The 19,391-nt window shown below is 39.1% G+C and overlaps 1 protein-coding gene across 4 annotated transcripts in view; it reads left to right on the top strand.

The window, feature by feature from the left end:
* Positions 1–14,179, top strand: part of postnb (periostin, osteoblast specific factor b) — a 52,890-nt gene extending 38,711 nt beyond the window's left edge. For 3 of the 4 annotated variants that reach the window (XM_062062111.1, XM_062062109.1, XM_062062110.1), the window contains 13 exons: positions 742–890; positions 964–1,100; positions 1,249–1,379; positions 1,453–1,583; positions 1,740–1,842; positions 2,537–2,604; positions 5,450–5,495; positions 5,613–5,639; positions 8,691–8,843; positions 9,909–9,956; positions 10,791–10,853; positions 10,938–10,976; positions 13,693–14,179. In XM_062062111.1, coding sequence (XP_061918095.1) covers positions 742–890; positions 964–1,100; positions 1,249–1,379; positions 1,453–1,583; positions 1,740–1,842; positions 2,537–2,604; positions 5,450–5,495; positions 5,613–5,639; positions 8,691–8,843; positions 9,909–9,956; positions 10,791–10,853; positions 10,938–10,976; positions 13,693–13,721 — 1,124 coding nt within the window. In that variant the 3' untranslated portion in view covers positions 13,722–14,179. The remainder of the gene's footprint in view (positions 1–741; positions 891–963; positions 1,101–1,248; positions 1,380–1,452; positions 1,584–1,739; positions 1,843–2,536; positions 2,605–5,449; positions 5,496–5,612; positions 5,640–8,690; positions 8,844–9,908; positions 9,957–10,790; positions 10,854–10,937; positions 10,977–13,692) is intronic. The other variant, XM_062062108.1, reaches the window with a different exon arrangement.
* Positions 14,180–19,391: the final 5,212 nt, after the last annotated feature.

Genomic DNA, 19,391 nt, shown 5'->3' with positions numbered 1-19,391 from the left:
TAGGGTGGCCTATTTGTTCTTAAGTGTGACAAGTTCCCTTACTTCTATTGTCAAATTAATATCATAGATAGATAGATAGATAGATAGATAGATAGATAGATAGATAGATAGATAGATAGATAGATAGATAGATAGATAGATAGATAGATAGATAGATACAGATATATATATAGAGATATATAGATAGATCGCATATTTCACGACCATGTAGACCTATTTGCCCGAAGTGACGAATATTCATTTGAACGCTTTAGGCTACCAAGAGCTTATTCTACTCAAACTTTGTAATCTGTTTCTCCGTGTGTTTAATGTTTGGCTTTTCCGCCGGAATTGTGCCCTTATATGGGAAATTAAGGGCGTTTACCTATGCAAATTACGGAATTAAGGGTGTTTACATATGCATATTGGAGAAATAAGGGCGTGCTTATATGCAAATTATGATAGACACGCACACGCTAACCATTTGGCATTCAGCAACTTAAGAACAGCAGGTGGGAACAATTTGGCCGTTTAAGAACACGTCATGAATTTAAATGGACTCCTCTTAAAAAATTAATTCGGAAGAAAGATAAGAGGAAAAGTAATGAACTTATTGCTGAATGGGGCCCACTGTGTATACATGCAAAATTAGAAAAAAAACCTCAAATAATATTGCACTATTTTGATGCCTGTGGTTCCTGGACGGCATCGTGTGTTTTGTGTTTTTATACAGCACTTCAAAACTGATTCCTCCTTTTGCAGATGAAGTGATGTCCATGGACCAGAGACTGCTCAGGATTATCCTAGAGAACCACATCCTGAAGAAAAAGATCATCCTGGGTCAGCTGTACAATGGCCAGAGACTGGAAACTATCGTAGGCAAACATCTGCGTGTCTTCATCTATCGCACAGTGAGTCCCCGCGTCACTCACATCATTTGCGTGTTTGATTCAAAGCGCTTCACATTGTGCGTTATTCCTGCAGGCTGTGTGCATTGAGAATTCTTGCCTTATAAGAGGCAGCAAAGAGGGAAGCAACGGAGCGCTCCATCTCATGAGGAGCTTCCTTAAACCGGCAGAAAAAACAATGTACGAGATTCTGAGCGAAAACGGCGAGTTCAAGTGAGTGCATTGGCAAACCACAACATTAAAATGCTGCGTTACCCCTTTAAGCCGCAACATTGTTTGTCTTTCCATTAATGGCGCATGTATTGCTATGAGAAAGTGCTGTTGCTGCAGTATGTCAATAAAGTGTCTCTCTGTGCTGCAGGATCTTTTTGTCTCTGATGGAAGATGCCGGACTGACTGACGTGCTGAGGAAAGAGGGAGACTTCACCTTATTTGCTCCCACTGACAAGGCTTTTGCTGGTTTGAGAGACAGAGATTTCCAACTGCTGAAAAGTAGGTCTTCAACACCAAGCACACTGCAGCACTTTGCCTGTTGAGACTCACCCTTTGCATTTTTTGAAATTAGGTGATATCAATGCTCTCAGAACCATCCTTCTGTACCATATCAACAACGGCATCTTCATCGGCGGGGGTTTGGAGCCCGGAGTGACGAACCTACTCAAGTCCTTGCAGGGCAGCAACCTCAAAGTGATGTTTGTGAGTATTTTAGCGCTGCACGTCTTTGCATTTTTAGCAAAGCAGGATACAGAGTACATTCAAGAAGCTTATGCAAGCTTGTAACTATTACCTCTAATTCAATCTGGGCTTGAGGTTTAAGTCTTTTTCTAAAATTTGTGGTTGTGTCTTTGTCAGGCAAACAACAGCATGCAAGTGAACTCGGTTCAAATTCCTGAATCTGACATCATGGCCACGAACGGCGTCGTCCACACTGTCAACCGGCTCTTGTATCCCGCAGGTAAAATCTTAACCTGCACCGCACACCCCCTTTGTTCTGTTTAGTTCAGTGGTTCTTAACCTGGGTTCGATCGAACCCTAGGGGTTCGGTGAGTCAGGCTCAGGGGTTCGGCGGAAGTCAAAACACACCCGACTCATCGTGTAAATAAAAACTTCTCCCTATCGGCATATTACGGCAGAAGTCACACTGATTTGCAAGTGTGTAATTTGTTGAGAGTTTATGCACTGTGTTGGTTTTGTTGTTTGAACAAGGTGATGTTCATGCACGGTTCATTTTGTGCACCAGTAAAAAAACATTGTAACACTTTAGTATGGGGAACATATTCACCATTAATTAGTTGCTTATTAACATGCAAATTAGTAACATATTGGCTCTTAACTAGTCATTATTAAGTACTTAATGCCTTATTCGGCATGGCCTTATTGTAACCCTAACCCTCTAACCCTGGCCCTAACCCTCTACCCCTAACCCTAACCAAATAACTCTAAATTAAGTCTTTGTTAATGAGAATATGTTCCCCATACTAAAGTGTTACCAAAAACATATAACTTTGTCTTGAATTTGAAAAAAAAAAAACATTTTATTTTTCACTAAAGAAGGGTTCGGTGAATGCGCATATGAAACTGGTGGGGTTCGGTACCTCCAACATGGTTAAGAACCACTGGTTTAGTTTAAATGTCTGCCCTGCCTGCAGATATCCCCGTCGGAAGCCAGGATCTCCTTTCACTACTGAGGAGAATCATCACCTACATTCAGCCCAAGGTTGGTTATTACCTCATGGCATCGCTTTGAAAGTAAAAGGGGGACTACATATACAGTCGCAATCAAAAGTTTACATACACTTGTAAAGAACATAATGTCATGGCTGTCTTGAGTTTACAATACTTTGTACAACTCTTATTTTTTTGTGACAGAGTGATTGGAGCACATACTTCTTGGTCACAAAAAACATTCATGAAGTTTTCTTCTTTTATGAATTTATTATGGGTCTACTGAAAATGTGAGCAAAGCTGCTGGGTCAAAAGTATACATACATCAATGTTAATATTTGGTTACATGTCCCTTGGCAAGTTTCACTGCAATAAGGCGCTTTTGGTAGCCATCCACAAGCTTCTGGCAAGCTTCTGGTTGAATTTTTGACCACTCCTCTTGACAAAATTGGTGCAGTTCAGCTAAATGTGTTGGTTTTCTGACATGGACTTGTTTCTTCAGCATTGTCCACACGTTTAAGTCAGGACTTTGGGAAGGCCATTCTAAAACCTTCATTCTAGCCTGATTTAGCCATTCCTTTACCACTTTTGATGTGTGTTTGGGGTCATTGTCCTGTTGGAACACCCAACTGCGCCCAAGACCCAACCTCCGGGCTGAGGATTTTAGGTTGTCCTGAAGAATTTGGAGGTAATCCTCCTTTTTCATTGTCCCATTTAAAGCACAAGTTCCATTGGCAGCAAAACAGGCCCAGAGCATAATACTACCACCACCATGCTTGACGGTAGGGATGGTGTTCCTGGGATTAAAGGCCGGTATTGTGACCAAACAGCTCAATTTTTGTTTCATCTGACCACATAACTTTCCTCCAGAAGGTCTTATCTTTGTTCATGTGAAACTTTATGAATGTTTTTTGTGACCAACAAGTATGTGCTCCAATCACTCTATCACAAAAAAATAAGAGTTGTAGAAATGATTGGAAACTCAAGACAGCCATGACATTATGTTCTTTACAAGTGTATGTAAACTTTTGATCGCGACTGTACATATTTAGAACATGTTCTTAGTTTGTAATTTTATAACATCCTTAATACAACTGTGATAAAGCCACTTCCCCAGCAGGCAGAGTCGCTTCAAAGTTATCGACTTGCATGTGAGAACTTCAGACAAAATATGGAAGATGTTTAACGGAATAAAAGTAGAACGTGGTCATGCACAAAGACATCAAATGTAAGCAACATGTTCATGCTGGTTAAGGATCAGGAGTGCTGTTTGTAGGAACATACTACGGGAAACAAAGATCCTCTATACCAGTGTTTATCAACCACTGTGTACCGTGAGATATTGTCTGGTGTGCTGTGGAAGATTATGTATGCTGAAGAATAGGGTTAAAAATATTTTTTTCAAACCAGTAATTATAATCCTCAAATGTGCCGTTGTTGAGTGTCTGTGCTGTCTAGAGATCGGCAGAGTACCGTATTTTTCGGAGCATAAGTTGCTCCGGAGTATAAGTCGCACCGGCCGAAAATGCATAATAAAGAAGGAAAAAAACATATATAAGTCGCACTGGAGTATAAGTCGCATTTTTTGGGGAAATTTATTTGATAAAACCCAACACCAAGAATAGACATTTGAAAGGCAATTTATAATAAATAAAGAATAGTGAACAACAGGCTGAATAAGTGTACGTTATATGACGCATAAATAAAGAATAGTGAACAACAGGCTGAATAAGTGTACATTATATGAGGCATAAATAACCAACTGAGAACGTGCCTGGTATGTTAACGTAACATATTATGGTAAGAGTCATTCAAATAACTATAACATATAGAACATGCTATACGTTTACCAAACAATCTGTCACTCCTAATTGCTAAATCCCATGAAATCTTATACGTCTAGTCTCTTACGTGAATGAGCTAAATAATATTATTTGATATTTTACGGTAATGTGTTAATAATTTCACACATAAGTCGCTCCTGAGTATAAGTCGCACCCCCGGCCAAACTATGAAAAAAACTGCGACTTATAGTCCGAAAAATACGGTAACCGTGTAATACTCTTCCATATCAGTAGGTGGCAGCAATTGCTTTGTAGATGTCGGGAACATTGTTTGTCGGGATCCCAATATGCAGACGACAGCAGGAGGAAGTGTGCAGGTAAAAAACTATCTAACGCTTAAAGCAAAAATAAACAAAAAGCATTGAAGCTTAGGGATGGCTATGCAAAACGAAACAAACTAAACTGGCTGCAACTTAAACAAAAACAGAATGCTGGACGACAGCAAAGACTTACAGCGTGTGGAGCAGACGGCGTCCACAAAGTACAACAACAAAGTAGGAGCGCAAGACAAGAACTAAAACACTACACACAGGAAAACACCGAAAAACTCTAAATAAGTCACAGCGTGATGTGACAGGTCGTGACAGCACACCTACTTTGAGACAAGAGCTATGGTGATGCATGCTTGGTTATGGTTTGAATTCATATCCAACAATTGCGAGGACAACTTTTTTATTGTCAATAACGGCTGCTGAGTTTCATTTTTTTATGTTTTCTGCTGGTGGTGTGCCTCGAGATTTTTTCAATGACAAAAATGTCGGCTCAGAAAAGGTTGAAAAACACTGGTCTATACGAAAAAAGCCTTGTTTTTGAGGACTTCCTACAACACTATTCGTGAAAATCCTCCATTTGTTTACCGCTAGAACGGTTTTCAGATGTCATTCAGGAATTGGATTTGTCCCGCGGGACGCAGGTTGAATAATCATCAAAAACAAGGTGGTCAATGCTGACTATCCATTTCTAATCCCATGCTTTACTCAAACATTTGTATTTGTTCTGTACAACAAAAGATGTAATTCACACTAACTTTGACTTCGACCTTTGAATTTCCAGTACATTCAAGGATTCAGATACAAGGAAATCCCCCTCACGTTTCTGAGTAAGTCACACAATTATTAAAACTGTTATGTTATGTGATCAAAATACCATGTATTCCTTTTTTTTCCAAATCCCTGTTCACGTTAATTGATGCCTTTATATCTCCTGTTGTCATTAGAGAGGATCATCACGCGCGTCGTTGAAGGTACAGTAATGATGATCAAGCATCATCATCATGTGATTCCCCATTAGAAAATCCTTTACACACAATGTTAAGTCAGCAAGAGCTACTGTTGTAAGTCCACAATGAAAGTGAAAACATGGCTTGGAGCAGCAATCATCGCCTTCAAATCCTATTTACGCTCAACAGAACTAAAGCTCCAGGCCACGACGTGTTCATTTGTGGCCTCACACGTTTGATGAGTTTGAATTAGGCGCGACATGTGCAAGTGAGCGCAGGCATTTAAATCTCTATTTTCACCCTTTTATCAAGCAGTCAGCTACCGGAAACAAAAAAAATAATTTCCTCCATGGCGTGTTTTCCTCCTGACCTCTGAGGAGTGGTTGCTCTTCCCCGGTGGAGTGCTCCTGCAGAGGGACGAGGAACTCGCAGCAATGTCTGTCAAAATATAACGTGAAAAACAGATGCCCTTTTTTTTGCAACGTTTAACAGATGTGCCCAATGATGTAATGCTTGCTTCCCCGCCTGCGCTGCACACCTCCACAAACTGCAGTGTGTTTTTTAAAAGCAAAAACAGACCGACTACATTATGAAAACCAACAGAATTTAAGGTATAAAAAATAGGGCTGGGCGATATGGCCTTTTATTAATATCTCGATATTTTTAGGCCATGTCACGATACACAATATACACTACCGTTCAAAAGTTTGGGGTCACATTGAAATGTCCTTATTTTTGAAGGAAAAGCACTGTACTTTTCAATGAAGATAACTTTAAACTAGTCTTAACTTTAAAGAAATACACTCTATACATTGCTAATGTGGTAAATGACTATTCTAGCTGCAAATGTCTGGTTTTTGGTGCAATATCTACATAGGTGTATAGAGGCCAATTTCCAGCAACTATCACTCCAGTGTTCTAATGGTACAATGTGTTTGCTCATTGGCTCAGAAGGCTAATTGATGATTAGAAAACCCTTGTGCAATCATGTTCACACATCTGAAAACAGTTTAGCTCGTTACAGAAGCTACAAAACTGACCTTCCTTTGAGCAGATTGAGTTTCTGGAGCATCACATTTGTGAGGTCAATCAAACGGTCAAAATGGCCAGAAAAAGAGAACTTTCATCTGAAACTCGACAGTCTATTCTTGTTCTTAGAAATGAAGGCTATTTCACAAAATTGTTTGGGTGACCCCAAACTTTTGAACGGTAGTGTATATCTCGATATTTTGCCTTAGCCTTGAATGAACACTTGATGCAAATAATTACAGCAGTATGATGATTCTATGTGTCTACATTAAAACATTCTTGTTCATACTGCATTAATATTTGCTCATTTAAAACTTTCATGCAGAGAGGGAAATCACAACTAGGGATGATACTCGAAACCGGTTTTCTCGGTTGTTCGATAAGAAAAGAACCGAGTCCTCGGACTCTAATCCCTTTTTGAGAACCGGTACCCGTTATCGAGACCACTATAGTAAAGAATCCCTGGAATCCCGTCCCGACCAGAAATGCCCCGTGGGACATCACAAGAAATGACGTCACGTAGCTCAGTCATTAGGCGCAGATAGCGAAAGCAGGAAAAACAATAGACCGGAAAAAGCGCTCCAAGGTGTAATAAAGTTCAAAACAAAAAGGTATAATCCAATGAATAACTTTACTGAGAGATTTGAGCAGGGTACAAACACATGACGAACACTTTTACGACCAACCGGAAACATAGCAACCAGGCTAGCAACGCACCTCCTTTACGGCAGCTGTTGCAACGTTCTTAAAGCAACCGCAGCACATACAACATATATGACATCTCCCTTTTTTAACTTTTGTTTTTTTTCCCTTGTAAACAAAACAAAATCACACTGTATATGTGTTGTCTGTTTAATTATAAATAATGCAGACAAGGCGTGTTGGCTGAGTTCTTGACGTTTACTTTCACAGCGTGCTCATAACCTCATTCTTAGCTGCCGGGTGACGTTAGCAACAACACTTTTCGGGGCTACCGCGCATGCTCGTCACTCCCGTTGCATGCTGGGTAGTGTAGTTGTTATTTTCCCTAGCTCATAACATCACATCTTTCCCCCTATAAAAAAAGATTTTAACTCAATAAATTGTATTTCTTTTTTTAGCTTTAACTTTTCATTTTTTAGCATTGTAACCACATTTGCAAACAACTTTTCTCTTCATAGAATTTTCTTTCAATAAAGAAATAAAGTGCAAAAATGTCAAAGCATCACAACAAACAGTTATGTCAAATAGCAGCAGAAGTGCACTTTTTGGAGAGCTGTATTATTTTAAGTTTTGTGCCCAAGGGACTGATTTTATTTAACACAATAGTATTATTTATACACCTATAGTGATCACAGAGACAGGTTGTTTTTGTGTTACTGTATATATTTGTTTTTCTTAAAAATCCCACTTAATATACTTTGGGTAACAACAGTCAATATTTATTTTTTTAATTTAATTTTTTTAGGGGGGTAACAGTCAATATTTATTTATTTATTAGATTTAATTTTTTTCTCATATAATAAAAGTGAGCTTTTGTTAAACCAAATATTGTGTGTTTTTTCCCATATACAACAACCTATCTGGACTCGATAATAGAATCGATAAGGAATCGGTTCGATAAGAGGATTCGATAATAGGCTCGAACTCGATAATTTCTTATCAAACATCATCTCTAGTCATAGCACCGCTAACAACTATTTGGATCAGTATTAAATTGTGCAGAGGCACCCATCTTTCGCGAAAGCCTGAATACGATTTTGGATTATCCTGCTTAAAAAACAGCAATTAAATCACAACTAATTTGCCTACTTAACTAATGTAATTAAAAGCTTAAATGTCAGGAATCCTCTGATTGGGAATCGCATTCATTCAAACCTTTCTGAGCCAGTGAAAGGTCCATTTGTCATGACATTGTATAATATTACAAATAATAATATCCACGATATTATTATTATACATGCATGCAAATGGTAGCTTCTCTGTTTCATGGGTCAACCAAGCGTACCATGGCTCTAATTGTAGGCGGTAGTGAAACGTGTTTTTCTTGTGTTTCAACTTATTTAGTCCCTGACGTGACCAAGGTGACGAGGGTCGTCCAACAGGAGCCTTCCATCACCAAGGTTACCAGGGTCATCGAGGCTCAACCGTCGGTCACCCATGTGACCAGGGTCATTGAAAGTGACCCCGGCTTCACCAAAGTGACTAGAGTTGTGTCGGGTAAGTAGTCCAAATGGAAGGAAGACTAACTTAGCACATGTAGTTGTTTGGTACAGTTCCACAATATTGTAGTCTGTCCACTCATTGCATGCTGTGTCCATACTGGGCTGGAACTAATGACATTTTAGTCGACTAGTCATCGATTATCTTAACAATTAGTTACCCAATCGGATTATGAAGCATAAAAAAATTCAGTGGCTTTAGTTCAGCCATCTGTTTTCAAATTACAATTAAAATATTTTAGGCATGTGCTATTTAATAAAGATTAATAATACATATTAATGTATACTACAACTGTGCTGCTCGTTAGGCTGTTACAAAGACAAAAATAAGGCTTCACTCCAATTCTTGCATTCTGCTATAGATGAACTCAAATTTATGGGGTTTTATTAAATGTTCAAGAACTTTTAGAAATAAACAAGTTAGTGCTGTACAATATGGACAAAATATATATCCTGAGATGGGTAATTTCATATCCCAATATCCTAATATCCCATTCTTAAAAAAACGAATCTTGATCCGGTCGAGCCTATAAATTACCCATATCAAGACTTCCCTTTATGTCAGAAATCATTGAAAAAGTAGCTAAGCAGCTAACCTTATTTTTGGAACAGCATGATTTTTACGATAAATACTTGTTTGCTCCTACTCTTCGGGACGCAGCCTCCGGTCTTTAGGCCAGGGTCTTCTAAAGATCCAGAAAACAGGTTTTAAAACCCGTGGCATTCCAGGCTATATCTCCCAGGCTCTGGAAAAATTTGCACCACTCTCTCCGTGATTTTGACTGTGTTGAAACGTTTAAGAAACATTTGAAATTTTCTCTTTTTAGTAAAGCTTTCAGTTAATGCACATTTTAACTATAATTTCTATGATTCCCTGTTGTTTTAATTGAATTATTGCTTTACTTGACCTATTTTTTGTACAGCGCTTTGTGATTTTATCTGCGCAAAAGCGCTTTATAAATAAAATGTACTTACTTACTTACTTACAATAACAATGTATATCACAATATAGTATTTTTCCTTATTTGCAGTACATCCCTTGTAATACTATTGTTGTTTCCAGGTCCTCAATACTCAGTCAGCAGTGGCACCGTCAACGTCGGCCTTGACGGTCAGTCAAACTATTTTACAGCACATCCTGAACATTTTAGAACGTCAGTGTTTCCCACACATTCAGTTATTTGTGGCGGCCCGCCACGAAAGAATTACGTCCGCCACAAATAAAAAATAAAAAATATATATATATTTTATTTTTTTATTTTTTTTGTCCTGTCCAGCTTCTCAGGCAAATCATATAGTTGATGTAGATGCCCATATAGGCTGTTCAGATTTACTTTACAAAAGAGAAGTGTAGGATACTTCTCTTGTTGCCTTATTTGTATTTGACCACTACTGTTTTCTGTTTATTTGTTACTGACTGTGGCAGGACACCTCTGCCTCTGTTTCACATTATGTTGCTGGTAAATAATATGGTTGTAGTAGTAGGCTAAAGTTAAATTATTTAGTATGCACTAATTAAAGGGGCAGAGCTTTAAGAGACATTTTAGCTTTTATATATTATAAGATATATTTTTTGTAAGAACCACGATTAATAAATATATTTCAGTGAATAACTTATTGTTCAAATCTGTGTATAAATATGTACACAAAGTGTTGTAATTATATTGTAAAATGGATGGATGGATTGATGGATGGATGTTTAAAACGAAACTGTTATTATTAATTAGTAAGTATACATTTTTTTAGCCTTTTTAGAGAAAATCATATCATTGTAGTAAATTATGCAAATTACTCGATGATGTCATGGTTACCACGCCCATAGCCACGCCCCCACCGCCACAGGTATCTTGGCAGTTTATGGGAAACACTGAACGTTATAAAGTGAAGCAGCTGAGGCCAAACAACGAAAGTGTATTCATAAATGCATCTTTCCTTTCTCTTGTAGGGTCTAATTTGGCAGAAACAAATCCAAATTTTGACAAGGATCGGCTCGTCAAAATGATCAGAGGTGAGTTTTTGAGGCCAATTGGTCCAGTGTTTGACCATTGCTGTGTGTTAAGTGTAACCTGATGACGATTGCTTGCCTTCATAGAGGGTGGTTCAAGGAGAACCTCTCCCCGAAGAGTTATAGGTAAAGAACGATTCATTTGGTGTGAGAGAATGCTGCAAGAATGCATTTATTGCAAGCTTGCCATCTTATTATACGTTGATAGTTAATACCTGCATTAAAACCCTGTCAGTCAATGTTTGTGGCTTGTAAGGATCAGTGCCTACATGTGTGCTTATGCTGCATTCCAAAACACTGGGAAATCGGAAATTTTAGACTACCGTGCAGGAAAAATGTTTTGCGGAGGGATGTGAAGGCCAAAATGCAGTAGCCTGACAACATAATATAATAACAATGGCAGCGCTCAGAGGGACATATTTGTTGTGCTATCCATTTAACTGACTGTTAGCATTACAAATACTGCGTAATAACATTACAGTATTAAAAGTTAATGTACCACTGATAGTCACACACACACACTAGGTGTGGTGAAATTAGCCTCTGCATTTGACCCATCTCCTTATTCCACCCCTTGGGAGGTGAGGGGAGCAGTGAGCAGCAGCGGTGGCCGCGCCCGGGATTCATTTTTGGTGATTTAACCCCCAATTCCAACCCTTGATGCTGAGTGCCAAGCAGGGAGGTAATGGGTCCCATTTTTATAGCCTTTGGTATGACTCGGCCGGGGTTTGAACTCACAACCTACCGATCTCAGGGCGGGCACTCTAACCACTAGGCCACTGAGTAAAAATGGACTAAGCGTAACATAAACATTCAGACACTGTTTTTTTATGTACCGTAATTTCTGGACTATAAGCCGCACCTGACTATAAGCCGCACCAGCTAAATTTAGGGGAAAATACAGATTGCTCCATATATAAGCCGCACCCGACTATAAGCCGCAGGGTTTTGATGTGTAATTACCGTAGTATATAGGGGTTCCTGCTACCACGGAGGGGATTGTCGGGACAGAGATGACTGTTTGGGAACGCAAAGCGTCCCATTTATTAACAATAAATCTTTCAATCATTCAATCAAACTTTCACATCTTTGACATGGCGAACAGCATTTGTGCAGAGTACAAATAATACAACGGTGCAAAGTAATACAAAGTGCTCGCCTGTACGTTATCACAATAACCATCCTACCGGTATATAAAAAGTCAGTCTTTAATCATTGTGTCATCGTCTTCCTCCTGCGTACTAAAACCACCGAAATCCTCTTCGTCGGTGTCGGAGAAGAACAGGCCGTAAATAAGCTGCACCGTTGTATAAGCCGCAGGGACCAGAACGAGGGGAAAAAGTAGCGGCTTATAGTCCGGAAATTACGGTAATTATGATTACAAATTACTAATATTAGTTGTAATGAATTAAAACAGTACATTAACATGGTATTTATTTCCAATTTTTGTTGAAATTTAGTGATTTCTTTAAGTTAAGGAACACTTAAAACATTGATAACAAATTCATTAATTCACAAATCCGGCATTTTAGGCCACGACAACCATAACAAAGCCCGCAAAACCCTTGAGGGACAGATTACGGACATATTTTGTCTTAATTTTTACTTTTTGTAGGCTCCATAAAGATTTACAAGTTGCAGATACTGTATTTTCCGGATGATAAGCCACACCGGTATATAAGCCGCACCCAATAAATTGTAGAAGAAAAAACATTTTTTTCATATATTAGCCGCACCGGACTACAAGCTGCGGATGGACCGTATTTTTCGGAGTATAAGTCACTCCGGAGTATAAATCGCACCGGCCGAAAATGCATAATAAAGAAGGAAAAAACATATATAAGTCGCACTGGAGTATAAGTCACATTTTTTGGGGAAATTTATTTGATAAAACCCAACACCAAGAATAGACATTTGAAAGGCAATTTAAAATAAATAAAGAATAGTGAACAACAGGCTGAATAAGTGTACGTTATATGAGGCATAAATAACCAACTGAGAACGTGCCTGGTATGTTAACGTAACATATTATGGTAAGAGTCATTCAAATAACTATAACTTATAGAACATGCTATACGTTTACCAAACAATCTGTCACTCCTAATCGCTAAATCCCATGAAATCGTATACGTCTAGTCTCTTACGTGAATGAGCTAAATAATATTATTTGATATTTTACAGTAATGTGTTGATAATTTCACACATAAGTCGCTCCTGAGTATAAGTCGCACCCCCGGCCAAACTATGAAAAAAACTGCGACTTATAGTCCGAAAAATACGGTACATGGTACATCGTGAAATTAGATATTTACATAGAAATATTTTGGAAATGTTTATTTACACTTTTTGAGTTTGAGCAGTTTCTTAAAGTGCATAATTTAAGTACATTGTTTGATTTCTTTGCTTAATCCATTCCATAATTTAGCTGCTAGTGTAGAAAAATCCATAGAATAGCCAAACCTTTGTACAAGCTGCAGGGTACAAAGCTTGGGAAAAAAGTAGCGGATTATAGTAGGAAAATATGGGTTCGGTTGGTCGATGAAAAATGATGCAAAACCAAGTAAAATACCTGCAGTAATGTTCTAAAAAAAAAAAATCATAACTCTCAGCAAGAAATAGTAATTCCATCATTAAAAGGTGATTGCTTTTTGCTTTTTAATTGGTTGCTGCCATGCTTGCTGCTGCACCTGGATGCTAAACTGACTAACGCTGTAACATCGTCTGCTCATTTTGGAGACGTCTGAACACTTGCTTTGCTAAACATGCTATTTGTTAGTCTGAGAGCACTGATGCGCCTTTAGAACAGCCCAGTCTCAAACTATCTTTTTCCTTCTCTCCCAAGCTGGCAGGAGGCGAAGAGGAAGGGACTGAGGCCGGACAAAAGTGACCGGCATTAAGGCAGCGAGACAGCGAACCACGGGTTGAAACTCCCGTGCCAACTCAGGGTGGACGCACTTTAAGCGTCCATCAAGATCGAAGCTGTTCTCGTAAAAAACTAACGGTACCTTGAATGCATATTCAGTTTAAGAGTGTTTTGGTTGAGCAAATGTACATAAAAAGAACAATTTGGAGTGATACAAGACATCAGGGGTAGCTATTAAACTTTTTTGGGGGGATTCTACACTTTTTTTCTATTGCTATGCAAAAGCTAAAGCCATAAAACGTAAGTAAAAGATTTTGTAAATCCAAGCATGGTAAAGAAGTAGTAAAATGTCTTATCTTGTCTGGCTTCTTTAAGTTGTTAAAAGTCTCTCACTTCCATCCATGTATCCATCTAAAGGTTTCCTGCTTTCTTTTCCACCCAAACATTTTCCAATAAAGTGCATTCTTTGATATAAACGTGACACTTTTTGAAAAAGACACCTGACAACGACGGCCTGGCAGTATTGCCAAAATCCTTAAAAGGTTTTCAAGAGATTTGCAAAAGGTCTCGCATATCCAGGATGGAATCCTAATGATGTCTCTTTTATATATTTACAAGTGTTTCCAAGTACAAGTGTTTAATCAAGTGGAATTCTTCCTCAGTGGCCATGTCATAATAATTAATAGCAGCTCCAGAAGCTGGCTGTCGACTCTGGAAAACCGCTGAGGAAGCGATTTTAGATACAAAAAAAAAGTGTTTAATTTGTATCCAAATGTTTAGAACCAGAGCTAGGAGGTCTGCGGGCTCTGAGAATGTTTTGGGTCAAACAATTTACGGCTGTGAAGTTCATGCTGAAGGGAGAAACTGTTATAATTGTTAATTGTCAGATACATAATTAGTGAAATAGAGATAGAATAGAATAGAATGCCTTTTATTGTAACTATACACAGGTACAATGAGATTAAAAGCAACTCCAGTATCAGTGCGACAGTCTACAAATATGCAAAACATAGGAAGGAAAGAAAATAAAAATAGTGCAAAAGGAGGTAAGGTGCACAGTCCAGTCCTGGGAACGAATGTTCTGAAAGTGTTGTTTAAATATTGAATATTATACTATATACATAGGGCAGCACGGGGGAAGACGGGTTAGTGCAGGGGTGTCCAAACTTTTTCCACTGAGGGCCGCACACGGAAAAATTAAAGCATGTGGGGGCCATTTTTAAATTTTTCCTTTTCAAACCATAACAAAATATATGCTTTTTTAAATCTATTTTACCTTTAGGGGTCCCGGGGACCATAAAGGGTCTCAGTCATTAAAATGTTAAAAATAAATCAGATTATTATTATTTTTTTAAATTATTTAACGCTTACAGTAAATCTCTATATCAACTTCAAGTTGATATAAAGTAATACAAATTTTAAAAAATGTTTTATGGCTTTTCTGTCAAAAACAACTTCGTTTTTTTATAGTAAAACTGAAATATGCAGTATTTAGTAATTAGAGCCCTAAAATATCAATAATGCAGGACGCCATTGATTTTAATTATTTCATATTTTTGAGTAATCACAGTGAAAAGATAAATAAAAAATCACTAAATATATTTGGGATCCAAAAGGTGCCCCACTCATAAAGTGATACATGTTTATTAGGTTTTTCTTTTACTTTCAACACTTAAGTTACGAGATCAACTTCAGATATATCTGTCGATTTTATGCTGGAACTATTATTTTCTTTGTTTTATGCGCTTTTGTCAAAGAAAACTTTGATGTTTTTATATGGCTACTACACAATATATGCAATATTTACCACATACATTTTTTTAAAGTGAAATATTTGAAGTAATTGGAGCCCTGAAAATAATTCATTATAACATGGATTTTTTGTCATTATTATTATTTTTTTTTAAATGGCAAAAAAAGAAAACTGAAGAACGACAAAAGAAAAAAAAAACAGCCTGCATGGCAGCTTTTGTGTCAATATTGCAACTTTTTCTCGTTAGATTTCACCTCATTCCACTTTTTTTTATGTTCTTTTTTATTTTTACAATAGTATTTCCAGAATGTGTGGCGGGCCGGTAAACAATTAGCTGCGGGCCGCAAATGGACACCCCTGGGTTAGTGCATCTGCCTCACAATACGAAGGTCTGGGATTCGATCCTGCGCTCGGGACCTTTCTGTGTGGAGTTTGCATGTTCTCCCCGTGACTGCGTGGGTTCCCTCCGGGTACTCCGGCTTCCTCCCACCTCCAAAGACATGCACCTGGGGATAGGTTGATTGCTAACACTAAATTGGCCCTAGTGTGTGAATGTGAGTGTGAATGTCTATCTGTGTTGGCCCTGTGATGAGGTGGCGACTTGTCCAGGGTGTACCCCGCCTTACGCCCGAATGCAGCTGAGATAGGCTCCAGCGACCCCAAAAGGGACAAGCGGTAGAAAATGGATGGATGGATACTATATACATATATACAGAAGCATTCAGACTGTGGGTGGAAAGTACAAATTGCACACAGAGAGGTGCTAAACTATAAAATCAGTGCCTATGAGAGTTCACCGTGGTTATGGCTCCAGCTCCAGCACCCCCCGCGACCCCGAAAGGGACAAGCGGTAGAAAATGGATGGATGGATGGATACTTGTAAAAGATAACTAATGGAAGCTAATCGACTACAACAATATTCTCTGTCGCCTGCATTTGCATGTACATAAAACCAACCAACAGTTAGTAATAATGGCTGAGGGAACATGTCATGTTTTAATGACAGCGGTCGGAGAACTAAGCCTTGTGGGACACCACAGGGTAATGTTCCAGTGCTATACAACTACACACATCAGTCTATTCCAAACCAAAACAGTTTCTGTCTTCTTACGTACTCAGACAAAATATCCAACATTAAAAAGTTTCTAGTTCCCTCTGATGCGACAACTGTTAGCACATTAGCTCGGCGGTAACACAACCTGCACAGTCATGGAGCACGCACCTGCAACCTGATCACGCGCAAACATGGGAAGTGACCTCAACCCCCTCATGCTGCATCAATCATCGCTTAACATGATGCGTTAAACGCGTCTTGGCAACGGGGTTGCAATGGATAGCCAGTTAGGATCTCTGTTAAGGAAATCCCAGATAGATCAAAGACTGCATCGCATTGGCAAACAATGTACAGTACACGTCATTTACATATTTATACAACTTCATGCTACATAACACCATTCAAAAACACGTAAAACATTTTTTTTAACAGTGCCAGTGAATTCATCAGCAGCACATATCCAACATGGAGGATTGAAAAAACATCTGCTGAAGGACTCAATCGCTTTTCCATTTGGCTTTTTTTTTTTGGTCCTTTTCCACACAACTCAGCACTATTACTCCAATCAATGATTTAGTCAGGGATTCAGGTTTCTGTTGATGTGGCACCGTGAATGTGGTCCCGCCGTTAAGTGAAACGAGGCCGGGCCGGCGACACATTTACTGGCGTTTCAAACTGAAGGAATGACTCTTCCCAATAAATTGTCATTATTAATTAGTAGAACAAGAATATACGACGACACCGTTGAAACTGGCTTCTGTTGCACAGTAGAGGTGAGGAAAGGTTACAACTGGTGCGCATCTGTCACACAAGGCTTTTTCGCTCTTTGTGAATGGTTCCAGTCTGCCTGGGAAGAGCCCAACGCATAGGCGCCGATCTACATTTCTGCCAGTGGGTGATCGGACGGGCGGTAAATCTGACGGTAATTTTCTGAGGCTATGTCTACACTAAACCGGATAACCCCTTAAACGGATAATTATTTAGCCTAAACCCCCGTTTCAGCCACACTAAACTATCGTTTAAGGTTCCCCTCCTCGGACAATTTTTTACACTGGTAAGTGCATTGTGTATTTCTTGAATCTCCGGCTCTTAGCTTTGTATGGACTCATCGATCGTTTACAAACCCCGTTTCCATATGAGTTGGGAAATTGTGTTAGATGTAGATATAAACGGAATACAATGATTTGCAAATCCTTTTCAACCCATATTCAATTGAATGCACTACAAAGACAAGATATTTGATGTTCAAACTCCTAAACTTTATTTTTTTTTGCAAATAATAATTAACTTAGAATTTCATGGCTGCAACACGTGCCAAAGTAGTTGGGAAAGGGCATGTTCACCACTGTGTTACATGGCCTTTCCTTTTAACAACACTCAGTAAACATTTGGGAACTGAGGAGACACATTTTTTAAGCTTCTCAGGTGGAATTCTTTCCCATTCTTGCTTGATGTACAGCTTAAGTTGTTCAACAGTCCGGGGGTCTCCGTTGTGGTATTTTAGGCTTCATAATGTGCCACACATTTTCAATGGGAGACAGGTCTGGACTACAGGCAGGCCAGTCTAGTACCCGCACTCTTTTACTATGAAGCCACGTTGATGTAACACGTGGCTTGGCATTGTCTTGCTGAAATAAGCAGGGGCGTCCATGGTAACGTTGCTTGGATGGCAACATATGTTGCTCCAAAACCTGTATGTACCTTTCAGCATTAATGGCGCCTTCACAGATGTGTAAGTTACCCATGACTTGGGCACTAATACACCCCCATACCATCACAGATGCTGGCTTTTCAACTTTGCGCCTATAACAATCCGGATGGTTCTTTTCCTCTTTGGTCCGGAGGACACAACATCCACAGTTTCCAAAAACAATTTGAAATGTGGACTCGTCAGACCACAGAACACTTTTCCACTTTGTATCAGTCCATCTTAGATGAGCTCAGGCCCAGTGAAGCCGACGGCGTTTCTGGGTGTTGTTGATAATTGGTTTTCGCCTTGCATAGGAGAGTTTTAACTTGCACTTACAGATGTAGCGACCAACTGTAGTTACTGACAGTGGGTTTCTGAAGTGTTCCTGAGCCCATGTGGTGATATCCTTTACACACTGATGTCCAGAGTATATAAAGTCACCAAAAACGAATGGACAATGAAGGTGAATACAAAAGAGTGAGGAGTGTCCTGACCAGATATCTAGATCCCTAGTTTTATTGATGTAAAATGTTCTTTATCACATTGTTTACTTTGACATGTCCATTAAAGATTTTATTAATTTATGATGTCTCAGGTGTGATTCACTACAATAGGGCCCCACAGCACACTGGATTTCAGTTAATTTAAATACTACAACAAAGGATATTGTTCAGATAAGTTCAATTTAAGAACTTGCACACAAAGCAACACTGGAAGTGACTATGACGTGCGCATTTTCCGCCCATGCGTACTAGGTCGCGTTGCGCCGGCGGACGGAGGGGGCAAGGGGGTCTTAAACGACCATTGTGTGTGTGTGTGTGGACACGGATAACCTTAGCCGGCTTAGTGCAGAAGGGGCCTGAGCATGTGTGGTTTTTGCTTGGTGGTGAGAAAGAATTTGCCATCAATTCCACATGGGTGCTCGGAATTGTCGCCTATGGTCCAACGGCTGCAATGTTGACTGCGGCGGACAACAAGAAGTTCCTGGAAGTGGACATTGTCCACTAGTTCTACTACTACTGTACTGTGTGATAGTATTGTGTAGAATATGTGTGACTAAACCTAATTCAACACTTTCGGTTAGCACCAATAATCACAAAAAGATGAAAATGACCCAAAGAGAACACATTTGTGTAACCATGATGTCAAACATAAACAACAATAATGCCAAGTCAAATCTT

This window comes from Entelurus aequoreus, linkage group LG10 (genome assembly GCF_033978785.1).
Source record: "Entelurus aequoreus isolate RoL-2023_Sb linkage group LG10, RoL_Eaeq_v1.1, whole genome shotgun sequence".
Taxonomy (NCBI): Eukaryota; Metazoa; Chordata; class Actinopteri; order Syngnathiformes; family Syngnathidae; genus Entelurus; species Entelurus aequoreus.
This window is presented reverse-complemented; position numbering and strand designations above follow the sequence as displayed.